This window comes from Tyto alba, unplaced genomic scaffold (assembly GCF_018691265.1).
Source record: "Tyto alba isolate M040663 unplaced genomic scaffold, T.alba_DEE_v4.0 Super-Scaffold_11, whole genome shotgun sequence".
NCBI classification, from domain to species: domain Eukaryota; kingdom Metazoa; phylum Chordata; class Aves; order Strigiformes; family Tytonidae; genus Tyto; species Tyto alba.
The window spans coordinates 11,508,101-11,535,911 of record NW_024881273.1 but is presented as its reverse complement, the minus strand read 5'-3'; the positions used below and the strand labels follow the sequence as shown (position 1 = coordinate 11,535,911).

General features: G+C 43.5%; 1 protein-coding gene across 4 annotated transcripts; it reads right to left on the bottom strand.

Annotated features, from left to right (window-relative positions):
• Positions 1–154: 154 nt before the first annotated feature.
• SLC31A1 (solute carrier family 31 member 1) lies at positions 155–27,706 on the bottom strand. Of its 4 annotated transcripts, none has more exons than XM_032999951.2 (5): positions 27,659–27,706; positions 7,684–7,842; positions 5,290–5,362; positions 4,726–4,894; positions 155–4,057 (listed from the first exon to the last, which is right to left on the bottom strand). In XM_032999951.2, the coding sequence occupies exons 2-5, from the start codon at positions 7,795–7,797 to the stop codon at positions 3,856–3,858; spliced, it is 558 nt and encodes a 185-aa protein (XP_032855842.1). In that variant the 5' UTR covers positions 7,798–7,842; positions 27,659–27,706; the 3' UTR covers positions 155–3,855. The 4 variants fall into 4 exon arrangements, with proteins under 4 accessions (XP_032855842.1, XP_032855826.1, XP_032855833.1 ...); XM_032999935.2 differs by lacking the exon at positions 27,659–27,706 and adding an exon at positions 17,964–18,062; XM_032999942.2 differs by lacking the exon at positions 27,659–27,706 and adding an exon at positions 12,616–12,754.
• Positions 27,707–27,811: the final 105 nt, after the last annotated feature.

Sequence of the window (27,811 nt, the reverse complement as noted above, 5' to 3'; positions counted from 1 at the left end):
GGCTGGAGTTGCCTGGCTGCGGGGCTTCTTGCTAATAAAAATGGGCACGTATTCTTAGAGTGACTTTCTGAACACTCTGGTAAGAGCCACCAGCCAGCACTTCAACTGCAGTCTCTGCATTGAGGATTGTTTCCAAAACACACTTCCACCACAGTAAAATGCCATCTAGTTTATTGGTTAATTATATACAGGAGATTCTTGATATTCACAGTAATATTAGACAAGTTACCTCCACAAAGAGCAAGAGTAAAAACAAGAACGACAGTTCCACTGTAAACAAAACTAGAAATCCTGCTGGATTTGGTGGGACTGGCTCTAGACAAGCTGAAAAGGCACTCAAAGAAAAGCAACAGAAGCCAGGTGATGAACACAGCCCGGATGTTTTTTTTGCATAATGTGCAGGCACAGCGTGTTGAGACCAAACATCAGGGTACAAAGACAGACACCGGCCATCACGTTCCAAGCACGCTACATGTGTGTTAACATACAGATTTAATTTCCTCAAGTCTCATAATCATTAGTCTTTACCTCCCTCCAAGCACTACTTAATGTGAATTTAGTGTTGCTATGAGAACCTTACATACAGCCAGCAGAAAGGCTGAGATTGCACCAAACACAGTCAGAAGTCATCGGCAGGGAGGCTAGGTTTTGCTCAGACTCTGGCAAAGTGAACGGCAACCTCAGCCAAGAACACGGCAGCTGGTGGCATCTGGTGGACCAGGGTGGAGGCTGGGACACAGGGAGGTAGTCAGCTTCTCTAGATTGTCAACACTGAACCAAAAGAGCGCATGGCCAAAGCTGGCAGAGAGACATGGACTGGAATCCTGAATTCTGAGCGAGCTCAGAAGCAGAGAGGACACTGCCCTCCACCTTCTCTCCTTAAGCCCCTTCCCTTCAGACCTTCCCTTGTGCACCTCTCCCCAGAGCACAGCCCGGCTCCCATTTCTAACTCGGGTACTGCCCAGTACATCATTCTTGCAGACTGCTGGAAGGCAGCTGAGGCCCTCGCTAGACACTTGGGAGACTTCTGCCCAGGCTGGTGCTCCCCAAGTGACCACTGCTAGGTCAGTGTTACTTCCCTCTCTGCACACTGGAGAAAGCTGTGCGCCCTCTTCTGTGAACATGGGCAGGAGGTGACCCTTTGAAGACAGAGGTACTCATCACTGGGGGGGAAACAATTTCAAGGGCACAGATGCTACACGTAGAACAAGGCAGAAAAGCTAACAAGAAAACCAAATGTATATCGTACAAGCCACAGCTATTGCCTAATCTCCAAGTCATCCATCTCTGACCACTTGGATCAGAGAATTCAAGTCTGGTCACTTGAAAACAAGGAAATGTGGCTAAAAGGTGAGAGCAGGAAGGTCAGGCCAAGCAGAGGTTCTACTTGTAGAGAAAGAAACAGCAAGAGGTATATGAAGTAACTACTGCCATCATGCAAAGCCACTCATGACTATACCCTATAATCAGACACCCCTGTAATGGCAACAACTCTGGCTCATTCGAGAGAAACCTGGCAACATCGGCTCTGAACTCTTTCAGGGATCAAGACCCTGCAGTGTAAATCTTTCAAAACATAAACAACCATCACCAGGACTTAACTGCTTCAATTTTCTCTGACAAAAACCAAGATTTCCTCACAGCTCTCTCACAGGGATTGGAAGGGTCTGTCTTCCACTCTCACAGAGAGGCATGATTGCTCAGAGGGCACAGATTTTTACCTTTCTGACAGATGCAGCAACGGAGCATCAGTATCTCCTTCTGCAGTCTGCTACAAACGTAACTCCCTTCAGATATCAGACTGGGGAAGAGCTTTTCTTATCTCTCATCAGGAGGTGGCTAGAATTTTTCCATGAAAATAACTTTGCTTCTTTCACCCAGATGCAAATTTGCTACATAAAGAGGCTCTTTAGAAACCTAAGTCTGCTTTTAATTAATCTCCTTTTATTCTGTATTTGCACTGCACAAAGAAAACAGGATGTCCAAATAAATGGCTGGCATTGACCCAGGACAGTTGAGTTTAGGTGGTGCAATTCAAGATCCTGGTAGCAGCAGTTCAAAAAAGTTGGTAGGACGAGGGTGGGCTCTGTGCTGATGTAGTAGCATCAGGACAGTGAAGAACGACATACACAGAGATGGGCCTTGCCCTGTAAGGCTTACAGGGTAAAGAAATGTAATTCCTCTTCAAAGATCAGCTTTCCTTACACAGCTACTGCTAACAGTGTGACTAGTTGTGTCCTTGGAAAAAAAAAAATGCTACTGCATGTGCCCAGATACTTCCCTGTGAAAAGGATTCCCTGTTCTTGTGGCACATCCCAGGTATCAGTTCCATTCTGAAAGTGGTGCCTGTTTTTCAAAAAGTGCCCTTCTGAAAATCCCGCTGTCTTCCCTCTCAGCCAGTTACAGGCAAAAATTGGGCACCCTGAGTAGAATGATGAGCTTCACATCCTACTCTGCACAAGATTCCCTACAACAAGAAGCAGTTTAATAATGAAGTGCTAAACCAAAACTGCTCCCTAGGAAACCCAAAGCATGTTCTAGGCATCATGCATGCAGGAAGCTGGTTTTGCCTGTGTCACAGCCTGTCTTGCCAGTGAAATGTGTACAGCTCACAGAACTGAACAGGGCATGCTTTACTGTGCTACAAACTTGTCCGCCACTGGCACTGATAACACTTGCACCTCCAAGCTAAGATGGTCATAGCATGATTATTATGATAAAGAGAAGTCATCTGGGTTAGGAATACTTTTTAATCAACCTAAGTTGCTCCAAATTTCACCCAAGAAGAGACCAAAGGCTGCTGTAGTCGTATCTTTTCTTTCTTCTCTTGCCCAAATACCTCTTTTACAGGAACATGGTTGTTTATTTCCTCCATCTCAATCTTCAGACATTTTAATCTTCAGTGTCATGAAATAATTATTTGGCTCTTGCCTCATTTACAGAACTAGTTTTAGTAAACCAACAGCCTAGCTCTAGATTCATCCAGGTGCGATTCAACATGAAGTAAATGTGGGTTCAATGCTTTATTGAATGCCTTTTTGTCCTGTAAATACACAACTGTTGTCCTGCGTCTACTCTGTATATTTCCATGACTGGAAAGTGAGAGCAGCCAAACGCAAATGTTACCACTTTGAGCTGAGTAAAGCTGCTGGATACATCAGAAGATTAACACCACTCATCATACTCTGACAGGCTTGGAGGACAGACTCATCTAGATCCCCTGAAGCACACGGGTCACATACTTATGTCAAAGTACTCCCTTGCCAGGACACACCTGAGTGTGTCTAATGTGCAGCACCAAATCTGCCTCAGAGGCTGAGTCCTTCTGCATCAGAAGGTGTCATTGGCCCCAAAAGCCACAATGCCAGGGAGATCTCCTCCCCAGCATTATGTACATATTGAAAAAAGTAAAATTAAAATAGCCATTTGCACACAGGCTCCATTGGCAACCTTGATCTTTACCTACGGTTCATAAAACCCTCACAGATGAGCATTTACAATTTAAAAAAAAAAAAAGTTTTTTTTTTGTTTGGTTGTTTTTTTTTAAAAGAACAATTTCTACATTTCTGTCAGCCAACTAATTTAAATCACAGCATAATCTAAGAATAAAGCAAATCCTAGCCAAGAATGGCTACCACGGGACCCTCAAGAGTCAACCCTGCTGCCAGCCTGCAGCAAGGGGGAGCAGCATACCCCAGCTCCCCACATCCCTACACCCCAGCTAGGAACTTGTGGTGAACTCCAGTTGATTTTCTTTATATTGATTCTCTTTCAGCTTAGGAATGATCCAGTCCTTTTGATGGCTGCGCTTCAAGAGAGCAGTGGGGTGGAGAGGCTTCTGGGCAGCATCCAGTGTTAATGGCAGTGCTCTGTGATATCCACAACAACTGCCTTTTTCCAGCTGAAGAAGAAATAGCCTGTCCCTGCCCCTGCTGCCACAGCTATGCAGAGGTATCCATTGTACGTCATGAAGATCAGCATGAGGAAGTAACTCACCACGACTTGAATGATGTGCAGTACAGTCTGCAGGAGGTGAGGGAAGCTCAGCATCTGCTGTCTGAGAACACAAAACCCAAAGAACAGTCAGCATCCATGAGACACAGGTGGGAAGATGCACATCCCCAAAGAGAAAACATAGCTCTCGGACTGACAGGATGCCAAGGTGGGCATGAAATGGCAGAGAAGACAGCAAAGAAGGCTGGACTTTGGACTTCTCCATGCATCTGTCACTTGTAACTGTGTTTTTCCCCAGAGAGCTGACTGATAACAAAGAAAGTATGGTACTTACTGGGAGAACAAAACTTTTAGCTTAGAAACGGACTTCTACAAGTTTGTTTTACCTCCACATTCAGTAAGTGGAGTAGCTTCTTTTCTGAGTAGAGGCTTTGACTACCTGTCAATAGAAGGATCCTAAGTATTTTCTGTTGGGTTCGCTGGCTGTAACACTCAAATTCTGTTCCTGGGAACTCCTCAACTGTGTTCGTTACTGCTCTGGATAAAAACCAAGCTTATCTGACCCCTTGCTGCTTTCCTCCTTTTCTTCCCCACCCTAAAGGATGGCCAAGTGACTCAAGCACAGTGTCCTCCAGTGTCAAGCAGTGTCCCACTCTAGAGTCAATATACTTTGCAGAGAATAATACTGGCTGCATAAAGTTTTTTCTGTCCCAGTTTTTGCCTTTGTCAGCTGTGGAAGAAATTTGTCTTAGAATGAAGTGAAATTCTTACCCAACAGTTTTGTGTGTCTCCATCAAGATAGTGCCATTGGGACCTGGCACTGGCATGGAGTTGTAGCGAATGCTGACTTGGGATTTACGGAGCAGACACTCTCGAGCAATCTTAAGGCCTTCATAAAACATGGCCAGGAAGAAGACAGCCACAAAAGCACCAGCCATTTCTGACAAAAGAGGAAACATTATTGTATCTGTGCAACAAGAGACGTTTGCTTTAAAACGTGTCAGAAGAGACACAGTGTGATTCAACAAGCACATCACACTGCACAGGCTATGGCTGGGCACTGTGTGCACGCAGGTACAGATGGTAAATCTGCATCTCATCCATACACTAATTGAAACTTCACCCACGAAGTGAAACCAGCACTGTTGCTAATAAGACCAGTCGAATTCATGAATGATACAAACATCTCCCTTTTTCTTTCACCCCACAGATGCCATTTAAAACAGACACAACGCAGTGTGCCTGCATATTTTTGGCATAAATAGCAAGGTAATTCCTGAAACATTAGTCAATTGCAAACTTATTGTTTGGACTGGACAAGACAGTTTTACTAACCTCCAGGAGTATTGATTGTAAGTCCAGAAAACAGCAATGGCACATTCTCATAGCTGAAGTGGAAAGTCATTGCCTGCCCAAAACATAAAGAACATCAAGATGAGCCTGAATAGCTCATCCTGAGATGGAGCTCACAAGAGTTAGCAAAGGTTTTTGTATTATGACAAGAACTTAGATCATTTCAGTTGGTCACCAGATAGACTCGAAGAAACTCTTCAGTAAATCTAGTGTAACACACACTAGCAAGACATGGCTGAAGATGCTCCAGGTTCCAATTCTAGTGGGCAGCTCTTTCAGGCAGTGCCCTTGGGCAGGGGGCACTGCCCTTCACAGTACCTGCTACAGAAGAGTGCCTTCTCCTTGCTTTTGGAGCTCCCTTCCTCCCCAGCATCAGAAGTAGTCAAGGATTGGGGATATCTCTGTGGAGCTCATCCTTGCCTCCTCATGACTACTCATAGGTTGGGGCACTTTCTTCTCTCCACCTTGACCTCGTATGAGCTCACATGGATAAGGGCTTGTATAGCGGAATCCTCTGGTCCCATCCTGCACTGCGCCAGCAGACTATTGTCTCTCTACAGAACCTCCTAATATCTGATGGGAAACAGAGACCTAAATACAGGTACAACAAGGAATATTATATATAAAGCAACACCACAGCTTCCCCTGAGTGAAAATAAGGGCTCCTGAACCTGCATAGTGAATGCTGTGGGAAGCTGTGATCACCCAGCTAGCTGGAGTTCATATAATCTTCTCATCCAGGTAAATACACTGCAGTTTAGCAGGTCCTGACCACAGCTGCATACAGTGTTTTCATGTGTAAACTATTCACTAAGCTAGAGGAAATTCTCTTTGAACTCCTTTCATTGCTTAATTAAAGTTATTTGCTGAAAATCAGAATTATGATTAATTTCAGCATCCATAAGAATCAGCAGACATTCATTATCGCCAGAGCAGAAATTACCATCTTTTAGAGAGTACTTCTATTTCTTTAATGAATTTAACATTTTTACATTTAAAACAAAAACCACAGAAACCAAGGAGCATTACAGCCTAGTTCCATGAACCACAAATGAAACAGAGCCCATTACTCAGTGTGAGTGAGGAATGGGAATATGCATACATTAAAATGTGTTCAGTTATTATCTAAGATGCTGTACCTACTTACTTCCTTCCCTGGCAGTTTTATGTGCAATGTAATTCAAAATCTCGTGTGATTCATCACAGTTTTCAGTTGCAGGGTAAGGCAGGGTCCTGTAACTATCCATTGAAGATAAGAGCACTTGACACTTGTAAAGAAAAGGCATTTATGTAGAAAGTAACAGATCAGAGAATGCCAATACTTAGCTGTTAGATTATATGAAGAACTTCACAAGGACATCAGTGACAATGCTGGACCATAAGTTCCACCACCATTCCTGGGCTTTGTACTGGGCCATGTTAACAAAGGGGAAAGCTGTTCTAGTCCCCTCTTCTCCTTCAATGATACTGTTTGCAATATAAGAAGCAGCAGTGATTCTTGATTCCTTCTTCAGGGCACATAGCTGGCAGGCAAACTTTAACTGAAGGCTTACAAAATACACTCCTGAGTATATTCTCATTTGAAATGGAAATGCACGCTCTCTCCCCTCCTTTCAAAGGTTAACCATAGAGTCATGTTTTAATAATCCGAAACTCACTCCAAAAGTATTCAGAAAAGGGAGAAAAAGCTGAAAAAGTCCCTCAAACTAGCTACATACAAACACAGATCCTACAGTCATCTCCATGGAAACTTTGGCCAGGATCTCTGCAAAGCTTCAGTGATGCCAGCATGCACAAGTCTGAACTTGTTTAAATCAAAGTTAGCTAGAGCAGCAGGATTCAGGACCAACATAGCCTTAACACCAACTGGCAAAGAGCCCTGGTAGCACTTTGCTGCCCAAATTGAGTGTGTACTTAAAGTTCAGGAGGAAAAGGGCACAGAGGATGGTTGCCTGCAGGTCAGTACAATCCATCATACTAGTGTGCAATCTCTTAGTGCCAATTAAAGCTTTTGTTAACCCTAGCAGTCTGGAGAACTCCACCCACCTCCGTTTCTTGCAGGAAAATGCTTCCTTTGCATTTCTGTCTTTAGCTGGCTAAAGAGCAGACACCAGGCTGGCTGCTAGAAAGGTTTTTGCAAGAAAAGACCATTTTGCCAAAGGATCTCCAGCTCTGAAATACATTTTGTGTTGCATATCACCTTATGCCACCCCTTCATTCCAGAAGAGCCACAATGGGGTCTGTGTTTTAACTGGATTGATTCATGCCTTCCAAAGCTAAATTTAATTTCCGATTCTCATAGTCTTTAAAATTACAAGTTACTCTGAACCACAGACAAAGAAAAGCTCTCTGGTTAATTATGACTTTTCCACTTACCATCATCATCATGTCAGATCCATGACCATGTCCTGGGGCTGCCGTTGAGTGGTGATGTTCAGGAGGATGTGTGATTGGCATCATGGAGCTGTTCATGTGGTGATCGTGACTCATCTTTATGACAGATATATTCAAAAAGGCACGTAGAAAAGTGTGACCCTGAAAAACAAAACAAAACAAATATATAATAAGAAGCACTTTTCTAAACAGAATATTGTTTCTCTACTGCTACTGAAGAGACAATACTCTAAGCAGCCACTGAGAGCTACTGCCTCTGGATAAACTTCTGGAGCATCCTCATGGTCCTGCACCCTGACTACAGAGAACACACAGCAAAGCGAGCAGGACAGTTTAGAGGAGGTGTGTCCCTCTGAGCTTTACATCATCGTATTGCTGCACTATCCTAAACATTCTTGCCAGAAAGGCAGCCTAAGTGCGCAGCATAAAGGAACATTTCTTATCTGTAAGAGGAAAAAACACAAGTCTCTTCTCAATTGCAGTCATGCAAGAGGCAAAAAATATCTCACGCCCCATTTTAAATTGCATATACTAAAGGATCAGATTACAATATTTCTCTTAATTGACAGTTACGCTTTTTATTTGGGACATGCTTAACAAAGAAATTATGTTAGGTGGTACAAGACCTATTATCAGGCAAAGGTCTGCAATAGCCACAGGCAAACCAATTTAATTTCCATGAGCTTTACATTGTCACATCTCCCCTCTAATCACATTACACACAATGAGAGACACACTCAAAAGGCTGCAAGTCCAAATCCCTAATCTGGTTACCGCAAATCAGGTATGTCTGGACACACAATGTTAAAAATAAAAATACACCTTGTGGTTAGATGTGGACATGGCTTCTGCATTCTGCACCCCAGCACAACTTGGGATGGAACAATGGACAATTTCTGGTGTGAAATAAAAAGTCACCATCTGCGAACAGCAACAGGAGAGAAAACAACCTGGGAATACCAGTCACTCCTGAAATGACAGCATCTGTCAGTGTGACAGCCAGGCAAAAGCAATCCTAGCATAGTCTAGGTGAGATACCACTAAGGGTAAGTAGTGACACTGCTGTAGTGGACCCTGTATGGAACTCTGTGTATCCTCCCAGTCTGGTCCAACGCTCGAGTAAAACCAAGTGAAATAAAAAACAGATACTTTATCAAATTAAAGTTTTTTTAAAAAAATGAGACATACTTCCTTTCAGATACATCATCAGGAGTGTTTACAACTGGGAAAAAAAAAGAGCTTTTTAAGCTAAACGATGATATGGTGTTTGAAGAGATAGGTATGAATATATTTAGATTAGGAAGGGAAAATGAAACTCTAGGAAGAGCTTTCTCAACTGAAAGCAGCCCTAGCAAACAAATCCCCAAACGACAAGCAGCTGATGGTGGAGCTGGTTCAGTCTGTGACAGTGACCGTATGACAGAGCTGTGTGGGAATCACCGGTGGCCCAGAACACGACTGCCAGTGCAGCCATGCCAAGCGTCAGTGACGGGGTGATCTCAAAAGGCTTTGCAGTCAAATTCAAAAGAACAAGGAGATAAGTTGCATGATCTGGGGAAGATGAGGAAACTAAGTCAGCAGTGCTGGGGAAGAACTCAAGAGAAAGAATTAATACACACTGCAAACACTGAAATTAAATAATGCAAGTAAGCACCTGTATGCACCCAACTCAGCTGGTATAAGCTACACCGGCAATACACAGCTCAGGTATTTTCTGCATCTCTGTGCAGGTAAAGTTTGTAGCCCATCTCTTACTGCATTAGACAACTTCACAGTAACTCCCCTGGAAAGGTAACTTGTAATATAATCTCATAGCACTGTCTAAAAGCAGAATGTATTCCCTGTCCATATATTTATGCTAATATTTTTAGATCACTCTGTCCTTGATTTGTGTTTAAATATTAAGACCAGAAAAACAGCTCAGAAAAATGTTCCGGGGGAGGAAAAAACAGAGAGAGACTAATGCAAGAAGCAGCTCACCTGACACAGAAAAGCATTACCAAAGGATACCTGCAGAACAAATGGTGTGATTTTCATAAAGCATAGCTTTGAAGATGATACTGTTCCAGAGGTGAAATATTCAAGCACTAGAACTGACGTCCCAAAATACAAACGCTTGGGAAAGGAATCCTCTGCCAAGACACACAAACTTCAAATTGTCTTTTGCAGCAGGGAAGGAAGAACAGCCAAAGTGCTTTACACCACAGGATCAAAGATAAGTGTGCTGCAAGAGGAAAGAAGTAATATACCCCTCTCACTCAGCCAAAATCTCATCTCTTCTCTCTTCTTTCAGTTGACTGATACATCACTTTTGCTTCGGATGCAACATTTTCACTAGTAATTACTGTCCAATTCAATTATTTATTCATTTTAGGATTTCCTGCTCCTGCCAAACTCTGCAGGTTCCAATACGCCCCACAGAAGCCCTGGCTGTTTACCAGATTAAAAACTCCCTTTGTGGTTGGGTTGTGTCCAACTTCTCACTGATTTACCATCACTGGTCTTCAGAAAGGGAGAAATAGGGGATGTGTTCTCTAGCTATTTACAGTGTACTAACAAACAACAAGGTCAACTATACACAACTGGCTGGGCAGGGTCTTGGTACAGGTTACAAAGAGCACGCTTGATGCTCACCCGTGTAGCTCCTTCTCACTATACTAGCGCTGCAACACCAAATCCAAACTGCTACTGCAGTTACCCAACACTGAAAGACATTTTATGAGATCCTCAAAAGGACGGGATATTAAGTAACATAAGAGGAAATAACTTAGACTGAGCCCCTTCAGCTGTCTTTTGTGTTACTAAAGGTAACCAACACATGGATAAATGTTTAAAAATAAATCACTTCCAGTGGAACACCCCAGTACAATCAGTCTCTGAGTTACAATTTAGGTTTCCACCTGTGCCTTGGGGTAAAAAACAGTATCTAGGGCAGCAGCAGCAACAGGTTAATGGCTGTGTAGTATTTCAAGCTACAAATCTCTGGTTTGCTTGCACAGACTCTTAAGAGACAAAGTGACATGGAGTTATGCGTACCACAAAAAGAAGGGCACTGTTTTTAGCAAGTCTGACTCCATACCTGGAGGAAAAAATCCACACACATAAGTTTCTATTACTGCAAATTCTTTAAATACATTTAGTCTTGTACAAACCCAGCACTTCATCAGGTATTTTTGTCTGAATGGGTGACTTGATCTCTTGTCTGCTGCCTGTTGTACATGTTTGCACAGAGAGAAAGAGAGGCATTGGAGTGGATTCCTGAGCACGCCCTAGAGAGACTCTGGAACAGACTGTGGCTGCAGACAGCACAGGTATTTTGAAGCATTTGCACACCTGAAGGGCACAGACCTCACGGTGCACCTGCCTCAATGTTGCAGTTACCAGGGTCACACACACAAGGATTTTTTTTTTGTACTCTGCAATAGCCTACCACATAAGAAAACAAACAGGGTGGGACAGGAGAGAGGAATGAGGAAATTCTCTCCAGGGCTTGTTTCTTTCCTTCTTCTTGCTGTTACCCCAGGGCAGAGGAGCCACAGCCTCCATTTCACGACCCCTCAAATCCTTAAGGAAAACAGCAAGACTCAGAGCTACACACAATACTTCTCATACTTTAAGCCATCATCTTGGAGCAGGACAACCCCAGCTCATAGGTAGGCTCTGTTCTTATACAGGTTTCTATGCCTTGGCTGCAATGCCACCTTGGCAGCTCAGCAAACCAAGCTGGCTCAGGGAGATGTGCAGCCAGGAGCAGGATCTGACAACACGCTGCTAGCTGGAGTTTGGCATTAGGGCTTACTTTCACCCTCTACCAACATTTAATCAGTGCTGCCTCATCCCATACATACAAGGAAACCACATTCACAACTCCAGGGTGCAGAGAAGGGGAGGAAACACAGGTTTCTGTTGTGCACTGGCATAAGATACAATGGGTAAATGAGCTGAACCTGGTGAGACACCAAACACAAAGCAGTCTTTTCAAACAGGTCTCAGCCGTAAAATGACTGCCATTATACATAACCTCCACCACAGTTTCCCAATCTACTGTTTCTGCCCTGTTAATGCAGAACCCTGCCAGTCCATAGTAAATCACAGAGATTTTCCTGTGTCAAAGAGCCTTCCAGACACCCAAGGGAGGTACACCTTTTAATGCAGAAACACAGGACATGCAGAAACAGGACAGACTATGGGAAGGATCTGCCAAGCTCCCAGAAAGTACTTTACAAATTAGCTCGGTATGAAACACGGAGTGCAAACAGAGCTTCTTTAAAGCCACAATCAAAAGGAAGGAAGCCCCTTTCCAAATCAGAAGTCTAACAGGATTAACAACGGAGCCCTAAATCAATACTCATTAGAGCAGCACACTCTTCAATTCAAAAGAGAGTCTCATCTTTCCCACACCCGTTCTAAAAAAAGCAAGAAATAAAACTAATTCCACTGACTCTGCCCAAAAGGACCGGGAGCCTTAGAAACCACTGCTTCAGTCTCCTTTACATTAGTTACTTGTTCAACAAAGACAGTGCTTGCGGCAGTGGCCCAGCGTGCAGCAGCAGCAGCAAGCACACCAGCCATGCTGACGGGGCTGGCTCTTGCACAGGAGCCTCCACACTTCTGTCTCGACACAGCTGGAGTGATTCTTACCTAGGGTCTCCCCAGCTGTAATTTTGAGGTTGAGAAGGAGGTCCCTCTCTTCTCCTGAAGAAGTGAAAAAGACCTGGTAAGATTTACTAAGAATTAAAATGAAAACTCCTGAGAGAAATCCAAAGGAAAAAGATGAAAAATAGCAAGTTGGAAAGGCAAAGATCTCTTGCTTGCACACCACGTACATTTCAGTTCTGCGTGACACAAAGGAATGCTACATATAGTACACGAATAATGGAAAAGGCAACCAAATGTTATCAGTGCTCTACTTACATAAGTCCAGCTGGCAGACTATTTGAGCCCCACTGGCTCTGAGCTTGTGGTCTCAAGCCCAATCCTTGTTTTTTTTTAAGTGCTGTAAATGGAGGTGGGAGGGGAAGCAGGGAGTCTGCAGACACTACAGCACTGTTCACTGGCTCTAACTGTGGTCTCCACTGAATGGTCTGAGCTAGTCATCATGAGCCTTAAGCACTACCTCTAGTTTATTCAATTTCCTGGCAAACTTGACCACTTTAACTGCTTCCTTTCCAAACGGGTGGACTTGCTGTGACTCCTCCAGGATCCCAGGCTTAACTCCGGCGCTGCTTAAAGGCACAGCCAAGGGACGGACCAATTCTATCTGTTCATATTGTAGGAGTATCCAGCAGTGGCAGCCAGAGCCCTCCTGGGTCAAGCTATCTAGGCACACTTCAAAGATATGGGGAACAAATGGATCACTCTTCAGTAATGTAATATAACATGTTTTACAGATACACACTGTTGTTCTCCAATGACAAAATTCTGCTTGGAGCTCTTCCAAGCAGCTTCAGCAATCCCAGGCTGAAACTCAAGACACACAAGGAGGGACTGTGCTGTGCCCAGCACACCTCTTAATTGCACACCTCTCTTTTTCCCTTGCGCAACTCCTGAAGACATAGTTCTTACTGCTATATTAAGAATTTAAGGGATGTTTGCAAGGTCACAGCAGAACTCTGTAGCTTGGCCTGGTACCGTGGCACCACCTTAGAGAACCAACCAAAAGCCTTTACCAGAAGTTTAAGGCTTCCTAAAAGCTCAGCACACTTAGAAGGGGTTCAGATAAAGAGCAAGAAAGAGAAGACGATGGCTCAGGAGAGGAGCTCCAATACATTCTGAGGGTTAGGTTGTCAGGCTGCATTAGTTTGTATTTCCTGGGTTTTGTCCATGACCAGAGAAACTTGCAAATCAATTCAGGCCTGATCAGTGGAGTCAAGCAGAAAAACACACCATGTGACAGAGGGCACATTCTCCCTCTCCACCTGTAAGCGGAAGGGATACAGCAGAGTTAGTTATACAGATGGGTTTCAGAAGCTTTTGAAGGAAGAAGACAGGTATACTGGAGGATGTCCACTTTGAGATGACAGAGGGTGGAGCGCAGGGAGTGGAGAATGAAGGACAGAAAAAGAGCTGAGCAGGGTTACAGACATCATCTTGTGTTCAGCTTCAAAAGGGGATGATGTCTGGGCAAACTGTGACATGCAGAGATGGAAGCAGTCAGCAGAGATGTTAGAAGGGAGACACAGCCAAGCTGGTAGCATGTAGAGACCAGCTCTTCGGCAGCTATCATGCACAGTACAAGCAGATGAATGGGCTTTTAAAAATAACCTACGGGGATGTTAGTTTTTCATGAGGGGAGAAGGCATGCAGGACAACTGATTCTCTGCCATCACCTCCCAGGTGGGAACCATTACAGCAGTCGTGGATGCTAAAGGTGACGGCAGAGAACGTGGCATATGAAAAATGCTCCATTGTTCATGAGTCATGCCTATGACTGACAGTATTTGCTCAGGCTGAGATAGATCTTTTCTTAAGGCAACCCTGACAAACTCTAAAGGCAGGATATGAGGAGAGAGTGGAGAAAAGCCTCATGCCACCCATGCAGGCAGGTTTGGGGCTGAAGGATTAAGCCGGGGTTCAGTTCAGGTTCTCTGCAGCACAGCTGGACAACACGGTTGGGGCCAATCATCCCACTCTGCGAGCATGTGCCCCTTCCTTGGTGCCCAGGGAAACTCATGGGGGAGCTGTGAGTCTTTGCAAGGATCACAAGAGAGCCCTGCCAAGTGGAGTCATTTTGCTGTTTTCTCACACTTATCTAAGCTGCAAATCACTGCCACAGTTTACTTATTTTATTCTTACCAAATTCTTGTGTTTCTTTCCTACATTCCCCACTTGTACCAATACATGTTTGTCCCTCACATTATAGGGCTCCTCTGTCCCCAAGAGACAGAGCCTGGCTCACACAGGCTTCTTGGAATTACACGTTATTTGGCACCTCAGTGCAGTTATACACATTAAACAACTTTTAATTAAAATGAAGAATAAAATAAGTTGATAAAGTATCAGCATTGGTTCAACCCTTAAGGTCCTGTCCTTTGCTTTGAACCAAAGCAGCCCTGAGCTGTACAACTAAGGCAAAGCTGGTTACATTCACTTAGCACAATCCCCATTACTAGAGGAGGGGCCAGAGCTCTTCCTCTCAGCATGGCTACAATCACGTCTCTTTAATGGAGTTTATTTTCATAGCAAACTTGTCTGGTCACCTTCTGTTAGAGACCCTCCTTGATCTGCTTCCCTAGAAGGGGATGGGCATTCCTAATCTTCCAGCTTCTGCAGACTCCTCAGGAAATCTCTGAATATTTGAACAAGAAGAAAAAAAAACCAAAAAAAACAAAAAAACAAACCAAAAACAACTAAGGACAGATTGTTCTTTACAGGACAATGCACTGAACTTCATGAAGCAGAGCATCATGCCAGCCTATGCCATTACTAACAGGCCCAATGAAGTGAAAGACAGCAGGAAACAATCCTGAAGAGCAGAAAACCTAAGACTAGAAGACTGATAACACTGGAGGAAAGGCTGAGAAATGCTGGCAAGAGATGTGTACAGATGGAGAAAATAATGGTGAGTTAGGTAGGCTAAGCAACAGACAGACTCCTCTCCTGACAAGCTTTTTGCTCAGCCATACTACAGGAGATGGAAAATCAATAAATGAAGGATACTCCCAAGAAACATGGAAAAAGTGAGGAGTCCTTGCCAATGTTTTCTTGGCTGTAACCTCATCTCTGCTAGAGAAGTCTAGCAGCAGTCTTAACAGCCCAGGTTCAACCACCTGGAATGCACACAAAGCTTTGTATCGAGATCCAAGAGTGATCCTCTACTATCTCACAAAGGGTCCCAAACTCCATTAAGCTACAACCTGGCAGTTAGACTAGATGATTGTTGTAGGTCCCTTCCAACTTAACTACCCTGTACTATTCTGTTCTACAGTGGCTCCTCCACTTGTGCTGGTCACCTCTCAATCCTTGCCTCAGTAGATCAGATATGATTACTTCCACAATGACCACATTAACCTTTACCATGAGGTGACAGAATCAATGCCATTGCTCCTTGGTTTGTCTCTTTTTCTCACAAATTCTAGGTGAGCAATGCAGGGGGGACTACATCAGTATAGGAATCAGTGGGAACTCCCCTCGTCTACAAAAGAATCCTGGACCCATTCCCACGCAAGCTAGTGAACATTAAGTTTTCCTTTGAAAGAAGAATTACAATCTTAGAGACCAATCCATGCCTCCAACTGTTGGGCCAAACCCTGGGGTCTCCACCTACACATGCTCTTCAGGCTGCCCACCCTCAGCAGGACGTTAGACAACACCATCTCTTCAGCACAGCAACAATAAGCTGCTTCTTACCATCCCCTACACAGTGCTAAAAGTCAAAATGTTTTTGAAGGTGTGCAATAGGCTTTTGGGCTCAGAATACAGCATCTGTACATCTTATTAGATCATGTTCATGCTACTGCAAATACAACACAGTCCTTGCCCTGACAAATGCACAACAGTAGGAAGGGCATGGTACTAGGAAAGACACTGGAACTGTATCTGGCAGCTCCTGTGAACACCACAGGGTACAGGCTCACAAACTGCAGCCTAGTGCTTGTCTGTTTTGCAGGCACTGCAGCACACATCTGTCACGGAAGTGTGGCTCAAGGGAGTTATTTTTGGGTGATGGACAGATGCTGAAAGCTGTCACAAGGCTGAGGACAGTTGGTGAACTGTGCACGTGTGGCTCTTATCCACAGAAAGGACAACAAGGTAGGACACAGAAAGAAGTTTTGGAGAAACAGGTGTCATAAATGATGTGAACTGAAATATTCTACTACACCAGCAATAACCTGCTACCATCCTGATAAAACACAAGTACTTTCAACCCAAGTGAGCCCAAATAAACCCGAAGTCCCCAGCGGGACACTTTCAAAGGATCTGAGCATATTCCACCCTTGGCCGTCTTTGACAACCCCAGCTGGAAAGACTATTATAAGCTGAGCAAATCAAAAGTGCAGTTCAGGGAACAAAGCATGGCTCACTTGGCCCAGAGCCACCCACCCACTGACCAGAAGCAGAAGGCCAGGAACAGACATGTCAACCGCAAGTTGTTTTTTTTACTGCTAACAAACACCAATGAACATTATAGGCTGTATTCAGAAAGGTGAGATGCTACATCAGCAGACAGTGAACTCAAATGGTGACAAAGGTGATACCAATTAAAATGCAATTAAGATCCCTTCAATAGTTCAAAGTTTGCCGGTTCATCTCCAAGTGTCACAAAACTTTCCCCCTTTTCACCTTACTGCTCCAGCTACAACAGAATAGCACCCACTTCCAGCCAGCTCTTCCCACTGAGCACAGAAAACAAGCACATGCAAGTGTTGTAGTGGGTGCCAAAGCTGAAGCAGATCAGTTCCACCGCAGGCCTGTGACTTTTGCACTCAAAGGAGCAATCTGCCATGCTCAAGCCCATCATGAGCACAATTTGTTCCATTTTCTACATGTACAGTACCTCCCCCCTCCCTGTTTTAATTTCTCTATTTCTTCCACCACTGGCCTTTCAGATCCTATATTTCCTCCACACTGTTTATTGTTCTCCTTTCTGTCTAGCCACATGAGGCAGTCATCTCCCTTTTCTGACACCCAAGAGCACAGAAATTTCTGGAGAGCAGCAGAACTGAGGTACCTCAGAACATGCAAGACCTGAGGAGTAAATGCCAGTCCCACAGCTCCCAAAGCAGAGAAGATGCCATACAAAAGATGACTCAAGCACTCCTCTGGAGAGAAAAGCATGGCATAGAGATGCCAAAACTGACAGAGGATGCTATGTTACGATTTTTTTATAAAACATCCAGGCTAAAGGGCTCCTACAGAAGCACTGAAGACACCAAAATTCCTTATAGTCAATGCCAGCGTGAATTCAGAGCTAGTACTAACAAGTTTCCATCAAAGGCAATTCCCAGGAGGCATCTACAGAAGAACCTCTTCAGCATTCCCTGGGCATGTCAAAAACTTCTGAAGCAATTACCCCAGGACCACAGTCTGGCAGGCCACATTACCATAGCTTCATCTCTCTTCCTCAAACCATCATGGCATGAAACTAACACAGTAACATGTACCCATCTCACAAAACCCCCCAGAATATGGCATCCAGGGAGGAGAAACCCGAAGGTCTCCCCTTCCCCCCAAGAGACCATGCTGTATTTAAGCAAAGATAAAGCACAATGGCTTAACAGGCCTTGTTGGGATGCCAGGATAGCTGAGTGCCGTCTGCTTACCATGCACAACGTTCAGTCAGAAATCACTCGAGGACCCTCTCACTAAAGGCAGCTTAGTGCTCACTTGTCAGTTGAAGAAAGCTGCCTAACCCTCCTTCTTACCCATGGAGAGAAACAAGACAGCAGCAGGGAAGAGGAGACAGAAAAGAAGTACCATGTGACCCATATTTTCCAAGATTATGTAACTTCTTGAATAAATAGACTTCCTTATCCTCTGTGGCAGTTTCTGCAGAGATGTTACACAACCAAGCACAGGAACGGTGACCAGGGAGATGTGATCCATACGGCCAGAGAGCAGGAAACATCCTGCTGCCTCACCGTATGCTGAGGAACAAGTGGGACAGAGTCTTGAGCCTTTCAGTACTCTTCAAAAAGTTTTTAATCAAAAAAAAAGAAAAAATAAAAAAATTTGGAACTGTATCATAGACGACTGCTTCCTTAGAAACCCCAGGCCTAGTGAATAATTTCTCTTCCTATTTTATATGCCCTAATCAAGAACAGCTTCCAGCATTCATTCTTCTACCTATAACAGATTTTTTTAAAAATAAGGGAAAACTTAAATCTTAAAATGAAAAAAAAACTTTTGTGCACAAGATTTGACATTATGCTCACTAATTCATCATCTAGATTCCTGCAAGTTCATGCCACCCGCACCATTGGTGTGTATGAAAAGGAGACAGCCTGTCTCACACAAAAAGGGTGTCTCTGTCCAGAGGGTAAGGAGTTGTATCATTCTTTGTGACCATTCAGTGTCCACATGCAGAAGCATTCTATCTATAAGGAATGCTAGATATGTCAGGATGCGAGACAGGGTACTACGTGCAAGTTAATACCTGATAAATCATTGCTACATGGTTCGCTGAAGTGGGAAGGACACAGACCAGGCTCAACAGTATAAACAGCTCTGACTAGATCTATTTAAAATGGTGCCTACTAGCCTTAAGCTCTGTAAGACTGTAAAATAATCTCAGGAGACACAAAACGAAACAAGGAGTCAGCAAGTGCATTCCCAAGTAAGCAAGAAAAAGTTTCCTCAGTTGCAAAAATGTAATGTGACTCAATGTGCCCTAAAAGTGCATTATCTGGCCTTTAATACAGATGCAAGATTACAGATGCTATTTATCAACATCATAAATACCTTTGTCTCATGTAGATAAAACTAATGCTGAGGGTAATAAAAATGGATGGTATCAGTTTATTACAGGCCTCATAAAAGGAAGCCTAAAGTCCATCAACACAGACGATTCAAAAGACTCACGGAAGATTTCCAGATCTTACCCCACTTGCCCTCGCTCCAGATGTCACCACAGGAAGACTTGCAGTTAAGATTTTCAGTCACAGAACTGTTGAGGTTTAAGAGACCTCCTGACATCATCTAGTCCAACTTCCCTGCTCAAGCAGGTTCAGCTGGAGCAGGTTGCCCAGTCAGCACCCTATTACCCCCTGAGCACGACTGCACATGTAGTTTGATAACCTGCACACATCAAGGACTTATCGCTTCTTGCAGAGATGGCGAGAAGCTGCTCTGTCCTCTGGAGAGCAAGGCCATTATTCATGGACCCAGACACAGATCTAGTAGTTGAACTAAAAAGCTCCTGTTGAACAGCCTGCAAATCCTTTGGCAGAGAAATCTTCCCTCCAGTGAACTCGAGCAGTGCCTGAGGCACTGCAGTGCAGTGGTAAAAAAGATAGTTTTAAATTAATGGGTCAGCTGATAACAACCTTGCCATTTACACAAACCTGCACATATGGAAAATAAGCTCATTTTTCCCCTCTGGCTGTTTTTCAACATCATAACCAGACTGAGCTCAGAAAAGGCAACATTTGTACAAGTTCTGAACTGGTTTTCAGGTCTGTTTTGAGAATCTCAACAAGAAGAAAATCACCCTCCAGAACTTCTTGTTAACTAAGTTTTAGGAATCCATTCCACACATATGACATGAGGCATACTGGTTTAAACAATTTATATAAATTCTTCCATGTACAGTCATCGCAGAGGAACACATTTATTGTGCATTAGCTTCCACCACATGGGAAAGCTTCCTTGAATAACAATCCCAGGAGCACATTTCACTCCTTTCTTTTCATATTTAAGTAGTTGTTTGTCTACAATTACTCCTCAGATGTGTGTCCATATGCAAACGCAGCATTTTATGGTGGCCAGTCAACCACCTTCCCTGGAGCTGTCACGTTACAGCCTGTGCCAGACACTGCCCCAATAGCCACGCGTTGTTGATGTCAGCTCCTATGGGAATACGCTGGGACTTCCAACTCCTGCTCTGGCATGTCAGAGTCACCTTTTAAATGCAGGCTTTTCACTAAAGACCTAATAGTCCACAAGAGTGGCTTTTAGAGAAATACTTATGCTTTCCCTGCTTGCAGAAGGTAAATAAATGCATGTTCATATAATTTTGCATCACCATCCATGACTCTCCTTCAAAACAAAAGCTTGTTCTACCACAGCCTCTTTTGTGCTTCAATTGTTCAAAACACCTGTTGTTTTGAGAAGCCCGAAGGTGTTTCTGAGCAAACTACAAGGTAGAACACTGGTCATCATCAGCAAAATCCATTCCACTCTACATTTAATTATGCCCAGAAAGTCAATCTCTGTTTCAGCAGATGGTTAACACCAAGTTATACATCACCAGAGGCACTTTCCTACTCTTGCTGCATGATCTCGTGTAACTGCAAGGGGATGAAACATGTGACAGTTTCCAGGCAGCAACACAAATACTTGTAAGAGTTTGGAGAACAAATTCATGGTCTTAGTCCACAGAACAGAGCACCTCTACATTTTCATATTTCAAAATGCAAAAATGCAATCACACCTCCACTCTTTGTCAACTCAGCAAGGTAGAAGATCTCCTGGGATATCACGAAGAGGTAAATGGCAATAAAATCAAGCCATTCTCTGAGAAGAAACTGGTCTTTAGAAGAGCCTTGGCCTCATGACACTCTTCTGACAGGACTACTTTTAGGGCATGGAAAGCTAGAACAAATAGCAATCAAGAAATTCTGTATTTCAGTTATGAGTAGGTGAATGGCTAAGTGACCACCTTAAAATGCTGCGTCTGCACATGGACACACATCTAAGGAGTAATTGTAGACAAACAACTACTATAAACCACTCTGGGAAAAAGTTTCGAACATTGCCTTTTTCATCTAGCTTTCAAACTCTTTGACTGCCACAGAGTTGCTAATCCAAAGCAGAAATGATTCAGAGCTAAAAAAAGCTGAGTACTTACTATTCCAGAGACAGGTTTTCCATCTACTGACTCCAGGAGAGCAGACTTCTCCAAACAGGCAACAAGTCTGAGATGGATCAAAGTTTCTAAACTTTTGGATAATGCTGACAAGCAGAACGTGTATCATTATCTATATCAAAGGCTAATCATTAACTACTGCTTAGATTTAGCCATGATCACTTTTACTCTGCTTTAAGCCTATTTATTGCCTGATCTGCAGCCTATTTCAGACCAGACCCATCACCTGAAATACAGTCAGTGGGAAATATTTATATTCAGCTTCTCCTAGGTGTGCCAAATGGGTGTAAGGGATGAAGTAGTAGGGATTTCTGCTACATTCTACTCAGGGTGAAACCATCCCTCACAAAATATTGACAATCCCTATTGTTACAGCCAAAGATTTCATATGACCCAAAATAAATATTTACTGCTCAGATTATGCAGCCCACTGAAGGCATAAGTCAATCATGTTAGGACCAGACCAAGGACTGCGATGCTCACATACAGATCCATGTAACAGCAAAAGTAACTCCTGAGTCTTCCTCATGAGTTCTTTGCAAAAATGGAGAGATTATAGAATGCCCTGACCAGGTTTTAGAGATTACTTTCAATCACGTTACACAAAACACAATTCAAACATTGATTACTCTGTCAGAGAAGTGTTTTACTTGCTTTTGGATATCATAACAAAGCAAACTTAGTTTCTTCTAGTATCTGCCCCATAATGAAAAAAACCGTGACATTTTCAAAGCTACAGGCCAGTTTTTAGGAGCTTGGGGGAGTGATAACAACAAGGTAGATATATCATTAATTGTGCAGAAATTCTTCAACATTGTGTTCAAGACAAATCTTGTTGGGGTAGCTGGCTCTCTGAGCTCTCTGATCGAAAAGCTGCTGCCAGCAATTGCTACAGAAGAAAAAATGTGACAGAAGAAAAAGTGCAAGAAATATAGCTGTATTGTGCTCTGCAATACAAGTGTCTTTATTGTATGGGCAGTGTTTTCAAGCAAGATCAAAAGCAAGAGTTACACAAGAAAGGGATCAACTGGCAAGCAGTGCACGTGATCCTACTATCATGATGTACTGGAGGGTTCTACATAAGGAATTCAGCAAATTAAGGGAAGTCGTGATGCTGCAAAAATTTTTTTAAAACCACTATGTCTTACCAAAGCAGCAAACCAGTCAGAATAAAGTCTATTAGGCTTTACTATCCGTATAGCAGGATATCCTATAGACACTTCCCTGTTTATGCTTTCTATGAAGAAAACAGCACAAAACCAGCTTTACAACAAGGGCAGCCGTAAACCTCAAAAAACTCTTTTAAATTGTTTATGTTTCAGTTTGAGAGTACCTGTAACATGTTGCTCTGGCATACTTCCGTCTCACCTGAAACCACCTTAAACGTTAAGGTTCAGTATGTCTTTGTGAGATAATGTCTTGGGATAAGTTAATGAAGGGCACCAAAGCCAACGGTAACTTGATTTGTATAAAAGTCTCCTGGCAGAGAACCCAGAAATCATGACTCAGTGTCTTGTCAAATCTATTAGACCACGAGCTCAGACAAACAAGGGAACCATAAAAAAGGCAACTGAGAAAACCAGACCAACACTGTGGGTTGCATTTCACTTCCACAGTATTCCAAGGCTGGGTGTGTTCCTTCAGGAGCTTGCGCTTCTACTTCCCGTATCACTTTGATGTATGAGGGTTGACTTACCATATCGGAAATGCGCGTGGTATCTTGCTGCCCTCCCACGGAGCACCACACTGACAGCAGCCACTGCGGTCACTTCCCGAGGGCTGGAGAATGAACTGGGATCGCCTGCCTGCTGGGAGCACTGCCTTTGAGTCTGCTCCATATTTGTTAAGTGTTTTTCTTTCCCAAGTAAAGGATGCAAGCTTGAAAATGCAGACAAGCTGTGACAATACGTTGTCAAGTCTCTTTAGTACAATGCCTTTCAGAGCAGGAAAAGTTACCTGAGGTAGTAACTGATTAATTGGATCCCTGGGTCTCACTGCAGCCTCTGTCCATACAGAATATGGAGGAACCCAGCCGGGAGCTGCAGGGAGCTGCCGAGCTGCACAGCCCGCTGAGGCCAGGCACTCAGCCTGCATCAGGGTGGCACAGAGCTGCTCCAATTTTCCCAAACAGAGTGCATTCACTATTTGAAAGAAATCAGACAAGGAGCAGGTCAGGTCACGGGGATGAGCACTTCCATACGGAGGCTGAAGCCATGTACCTTTCAAACAGCTGCTCTTCCAAGCTCACAGAGGAGCAGGCTAACCCGTTGGCTAACAAGCATTAGCCTGTAAGCTCAGGAAGTGCACTGCACTTTGGAGGTAGCCTGAAAGTACTTTTTAATCCTACAGATCCAAATCCAGTTAAATTACCTGTAACATGAAAAAAAGCCTGAAAGTGTATTTACCATACACACTCCTTCCCCCAAGAAGAGATGCATTAAGTGTTTAAAATAGAAAAAAAAGCCAAGACTGTCAGGATTTCTCTTATCCAAGTTAGCCAAAAGATCAGCTAAATATATCACAAAGTTCATATTTCAAGCTCATGAACCTTCATCAGAAGAATGAGATTTGAATCCTTGATAACAAATAAGCATGTATGCGAAAAGAAGGCTTTGTTAAAGTGAAGTAGCCCTCACAAAGTCTCAGAAGGCAACCTGGTGCACTCGCTGTTAAATTTCATGGCATAACAGCTATAGTTTTCTTCCAGCTTCTCGGGCTTGATACCAGGACGTGCTGAGCATCCAGTGCGAATAGAAGATGCTCAATCACTTACAGCATTTTGATGTGATCTGGAGCTACTATGGTCTGCTGTATTAATTTGGATAAACATTAGAGTGAACAGGTTATATGCACGTACAACAGGTTATAAATGACATTCACATCTCTGGTACAGCAATGACTGTTGGATTTTCTACTATTATATACATGCACAGTGAAAGAGCAAAAAAAAAAAAAAAAGTTAAAATATTTTCCACACAAGCAATTGTTCTAGCTAGCAATCATAGTTGTTTGAGTGCCACTGGAAATCAGCAGGACCACGGCAGATATGAACTGGTGAGACAGAGGGAAGAAAAGACATTGCAAATTGGACAGACAACATTAAAGATTGCAGAAACAGAGAAGGGAGGACAAAAAGGAGGTATTTCATCACAGCCTCCTGCTTCTAGATTGTCTTCCAAAGCAGAGAAGTCTAATTCCAGGACCAACAAATGAGAGACTTTAGAAAGTGAATTTGTAGTGCAGCAGCAGAGGAGTTTAATTTGCTTACAATAACTAGTCCCATTATTCTCTGCATTAGCAGATTCCAGCTTTCAGCTGAAAAAAAGGTTAATGAAAAAATCATTGGTCTCGAGTCCACCGGGAATTGATTGGGAACATTTCCAGAAAATTAGATTGAAACAAAAGGCAACGAAGTAGATTAACTAAGATTGGATTTTCCACAGAAAAGCAACATAAACCAGATTGAGTCTTTTTCATCCTTCTCTAAGAAAAAAACTGCCAAGACTCCCAGTGATTTCCTGGCAGACTTTTGGAGAAGCTCATGCTGGCAATCTGCTTTAGCTCAACTTCACAAAATTCTGATGCAGATTACTGCTCACTTTCAGGGTGACCTTCAGGCAAGTGTGGAGAAGGCAGGTCTGCAGAGGCATAAGATTTTCCTGTTGGGTAGAGGGGTCTTTATAGAAAATACAGAAACCAAAAAGGAAAGGAGAAAAGATTATATTTTAGTTCAAAGAACAGAAAGTTCTGACTTCTTTCTGATCTGACGTTTGATTGGAAAACAAGACAGCTGAAAGGAAGCTCCTTAGGGCCCTGACTTGAAACTCACCACGTGAACACATTAGATCTTCTCATCTACTTGTACTAGAAGACTATTAAATATCAGTATTCTCAACTCCTTCTCTGCTCAAGCATTAAGCTTTTGTTTGGGGATAAGAGTGTCTCACTAATTCAAAATTTGAAGTTCACAGTAAAGGGCTGAGGGAAGAATTCTCCCAAACCTCTTTTCTAAAAGGGGAAGAAAAACCTCAAACCCACTAATCTTCTTGTACTTGCACCACTGCAAGTCAGAGTAAGTGGTAGTGACTATACCTTTAAAACAAAAAAAGCAAACATGCAAAAAGCTCATTGGAAATCTTATTTAATCCCTTCTCCCTACTGGCAGAAATTCCTCTAATTCTCAAATTAGTTAAAAAACTGCTCTAGATTAGAAATCTGATGCAAAATTAAAATAATTCTCTGGAACTTCTAACAAGCAGCAAAATCTCAGTAGAAAACAGCCATACAAAATTTCTCAGTTCTCAGTACAGAGTTGTGTGGGAGCCTGCAACTCCTGCTAGTTTTATTCTTTTTTTTTTTTTTTTTTTTTTTTTGGTGGTGGTGGGGACAGAGTGGAAAAAGAAAAAACCTGCTTACCATAAAAATTTCTGTATTCATAGCAAAAAGTATCACTTTAATTTCGTATTGTGCAGCAGGACTGTCACAGTCAGCTTCATCAACACATTCACAGTTATGGAGCCAACATGCATTTAAACAGCAATATTTACACATTATTTCCAGTGCCCCCTTTTAATGACGGATGGGAAAAAAGTAATTCATAATCCAAAGCTTGACGAAAGCCTCAGGAAATATTACATCATAAATTATATGAACCGAGACCATTAAATTGAACACTAATTTACCCTATAAGATCACTCATGAAAAATACTGCAAAAGCTTTATTTACCTCAGGGTCAAGCAGAGGCAAGTTAAGATCAAACGGATTAAAAGTAAATTTAATACATAGTTGTGAAGAGAGTTTAATGCACCTTTGCGCAAAATGCCATACTACTAAGCATTCTGAAGCTTGGAATTTGAGCACAAACAGGAAAAATTGGTCTGTGACTGGGAACTCTTGTGGAGACACAAGCCCACTGCAAACTCCAATGCAGAAGAGGGCTATGAACAAAGCTTAAATAAAAAAAAAAAATTACAAGTGGCTAAAACAGGGCTTAGGTGTGATGTTTGCAGTACGTACTCCTACAGCTACCTACCCATTTCACTGACACTGAGACTTGCCAGTGCTGATCCCAGTTTGTTAAAGCACATCAGGTTCTGAGCTAAGGGGTTGTTCACAGGATGGGAATCCTTGATCTACCAGAACTGTTTTTTTTTTGCTTCCAAGCTAAACTTAGTACTTTTTTAAAAAAAAAGGAAAAAGTTTGGTATAGACATAACGTTACCTGTACCTGAGAAAACCTAAATTCAAGTAAAATGCTAGGACTTAGCCACATTGGTCTTCACTGTTTAAAAAAAAAAAAAAAAAATCTATCTTGTCTGCCAACTTGATAGAAATATGGAAGGAGGCGAGGCAAAGCAAAATATTATCTCTTCATCTACAGAACACAGGAACCACAAGTCCTATTTGAAGTTCATGTCCACCTGCCATAGGAAGATAGAACAATCTGTTCCCATTATGAATTCACATCAAATTATTGTATAATCATCATGTGTGTGCATTGGTTTTATTAACAGAAACAAGGCTTTTGACCCTGTGCAGGTTTCATTCTAAAATAATCACACATTCTGCAATAAAAAAGCTGCTTAATATTCCCCTTAGTCTCTTCCCCTTGGAAGTGAAATCACTGATATCCCAATCATGTTGCATTCTTATTGCGATAAAATACACAAATTACTGCAAACGCAGCACTACAACAAACAGACCTGGCAACTTCATGCTCAGACTCAAACATCCTAAAAACAACTATTAGTACAAATTTCCAATCAGTGCCGAAGTGTACCAAAGCCAGGAAATTATTCAATTCTTACTGCCATTTTGCTCTCCCCTGCATTCAGTTTTTCTGCACCTCAACATCATCCGGTTCCCAAGTGCTAAATTTGAAGACAAGGCAGTGGGGTCTCTCAAAGCATCTAGATACACCAGCTTCAAAAAAGCAATAAAACAGGCATAGTTCTCAAACTACAAGGCAAAGGTGGAAAAATTGCTCTAACGAGGGCCAGCTCAGATGTTTTTAAAAGCAAGAAACTACTCTGATGCTATGAAGAAATTGCATTACACGGGTGCTGTCACCGCTGGGTAAGCACGAGAACCAAATGTGGAGCCCAAGGGCGCCCGTGTGTCCCCAGGCTCCCCGCCGCCACAGCTCTGCAGGGTCGCTGCCCCCCGGCGCGGCCAAACCACCCCCGGGACAGGCCGGGCGGCCAGCCCGGGGGGGCCACGGCGGGGCGCGGTCAGCCCGGCTGTCACCTCGGGGACACACACGCTCCCGGCTCGCCAAGCCAGCCTCCCCCGCCCCGCCGAGGCCGCGGCCCGGGGCTGCCCCGCCCGCCCCCTGAGGCACCGGCCGCCCGTCCCGCCGCGCCGCCTCACGCCGGGACCGGGGACCCCACGGGCGGCGACGGCGCGCGCGACCCCCCCGGCACGTCACTCACCGGCCGACCGCCACGAGCCCGCCGCTCGCCAGCCCCGCGCTGCAAGCCCCGCCCCTCTCACGCGTCCCCCATAAGCCCCGCCCCCTGACGCGTGTCCTCACACACACTAAGCCCCGCCCCGCGCAGCTTCCCCTTCCTCTTTCCTCCTTCCGC

Bases quoted from the DNA above. Each gene is read 5' to 3' on its own strand.
- SLC31A1 (XM_032999935.2), bottom strand. The intron at 4,895-5,289 runs GTTAGTAAAACT...CTCTTTTGTCAG, and splicing joins TACAATCAATACTCCTGGAG to AAATGGCTGGTGCTTTTGTG. The intron at 4,058-4,725 runs GTAAGAATTTCA...TTGTGTTCTCAG, and splicing joins GAGACACACAAAACTGTTGG to ACAGCAGATGCTGAGCTTCC.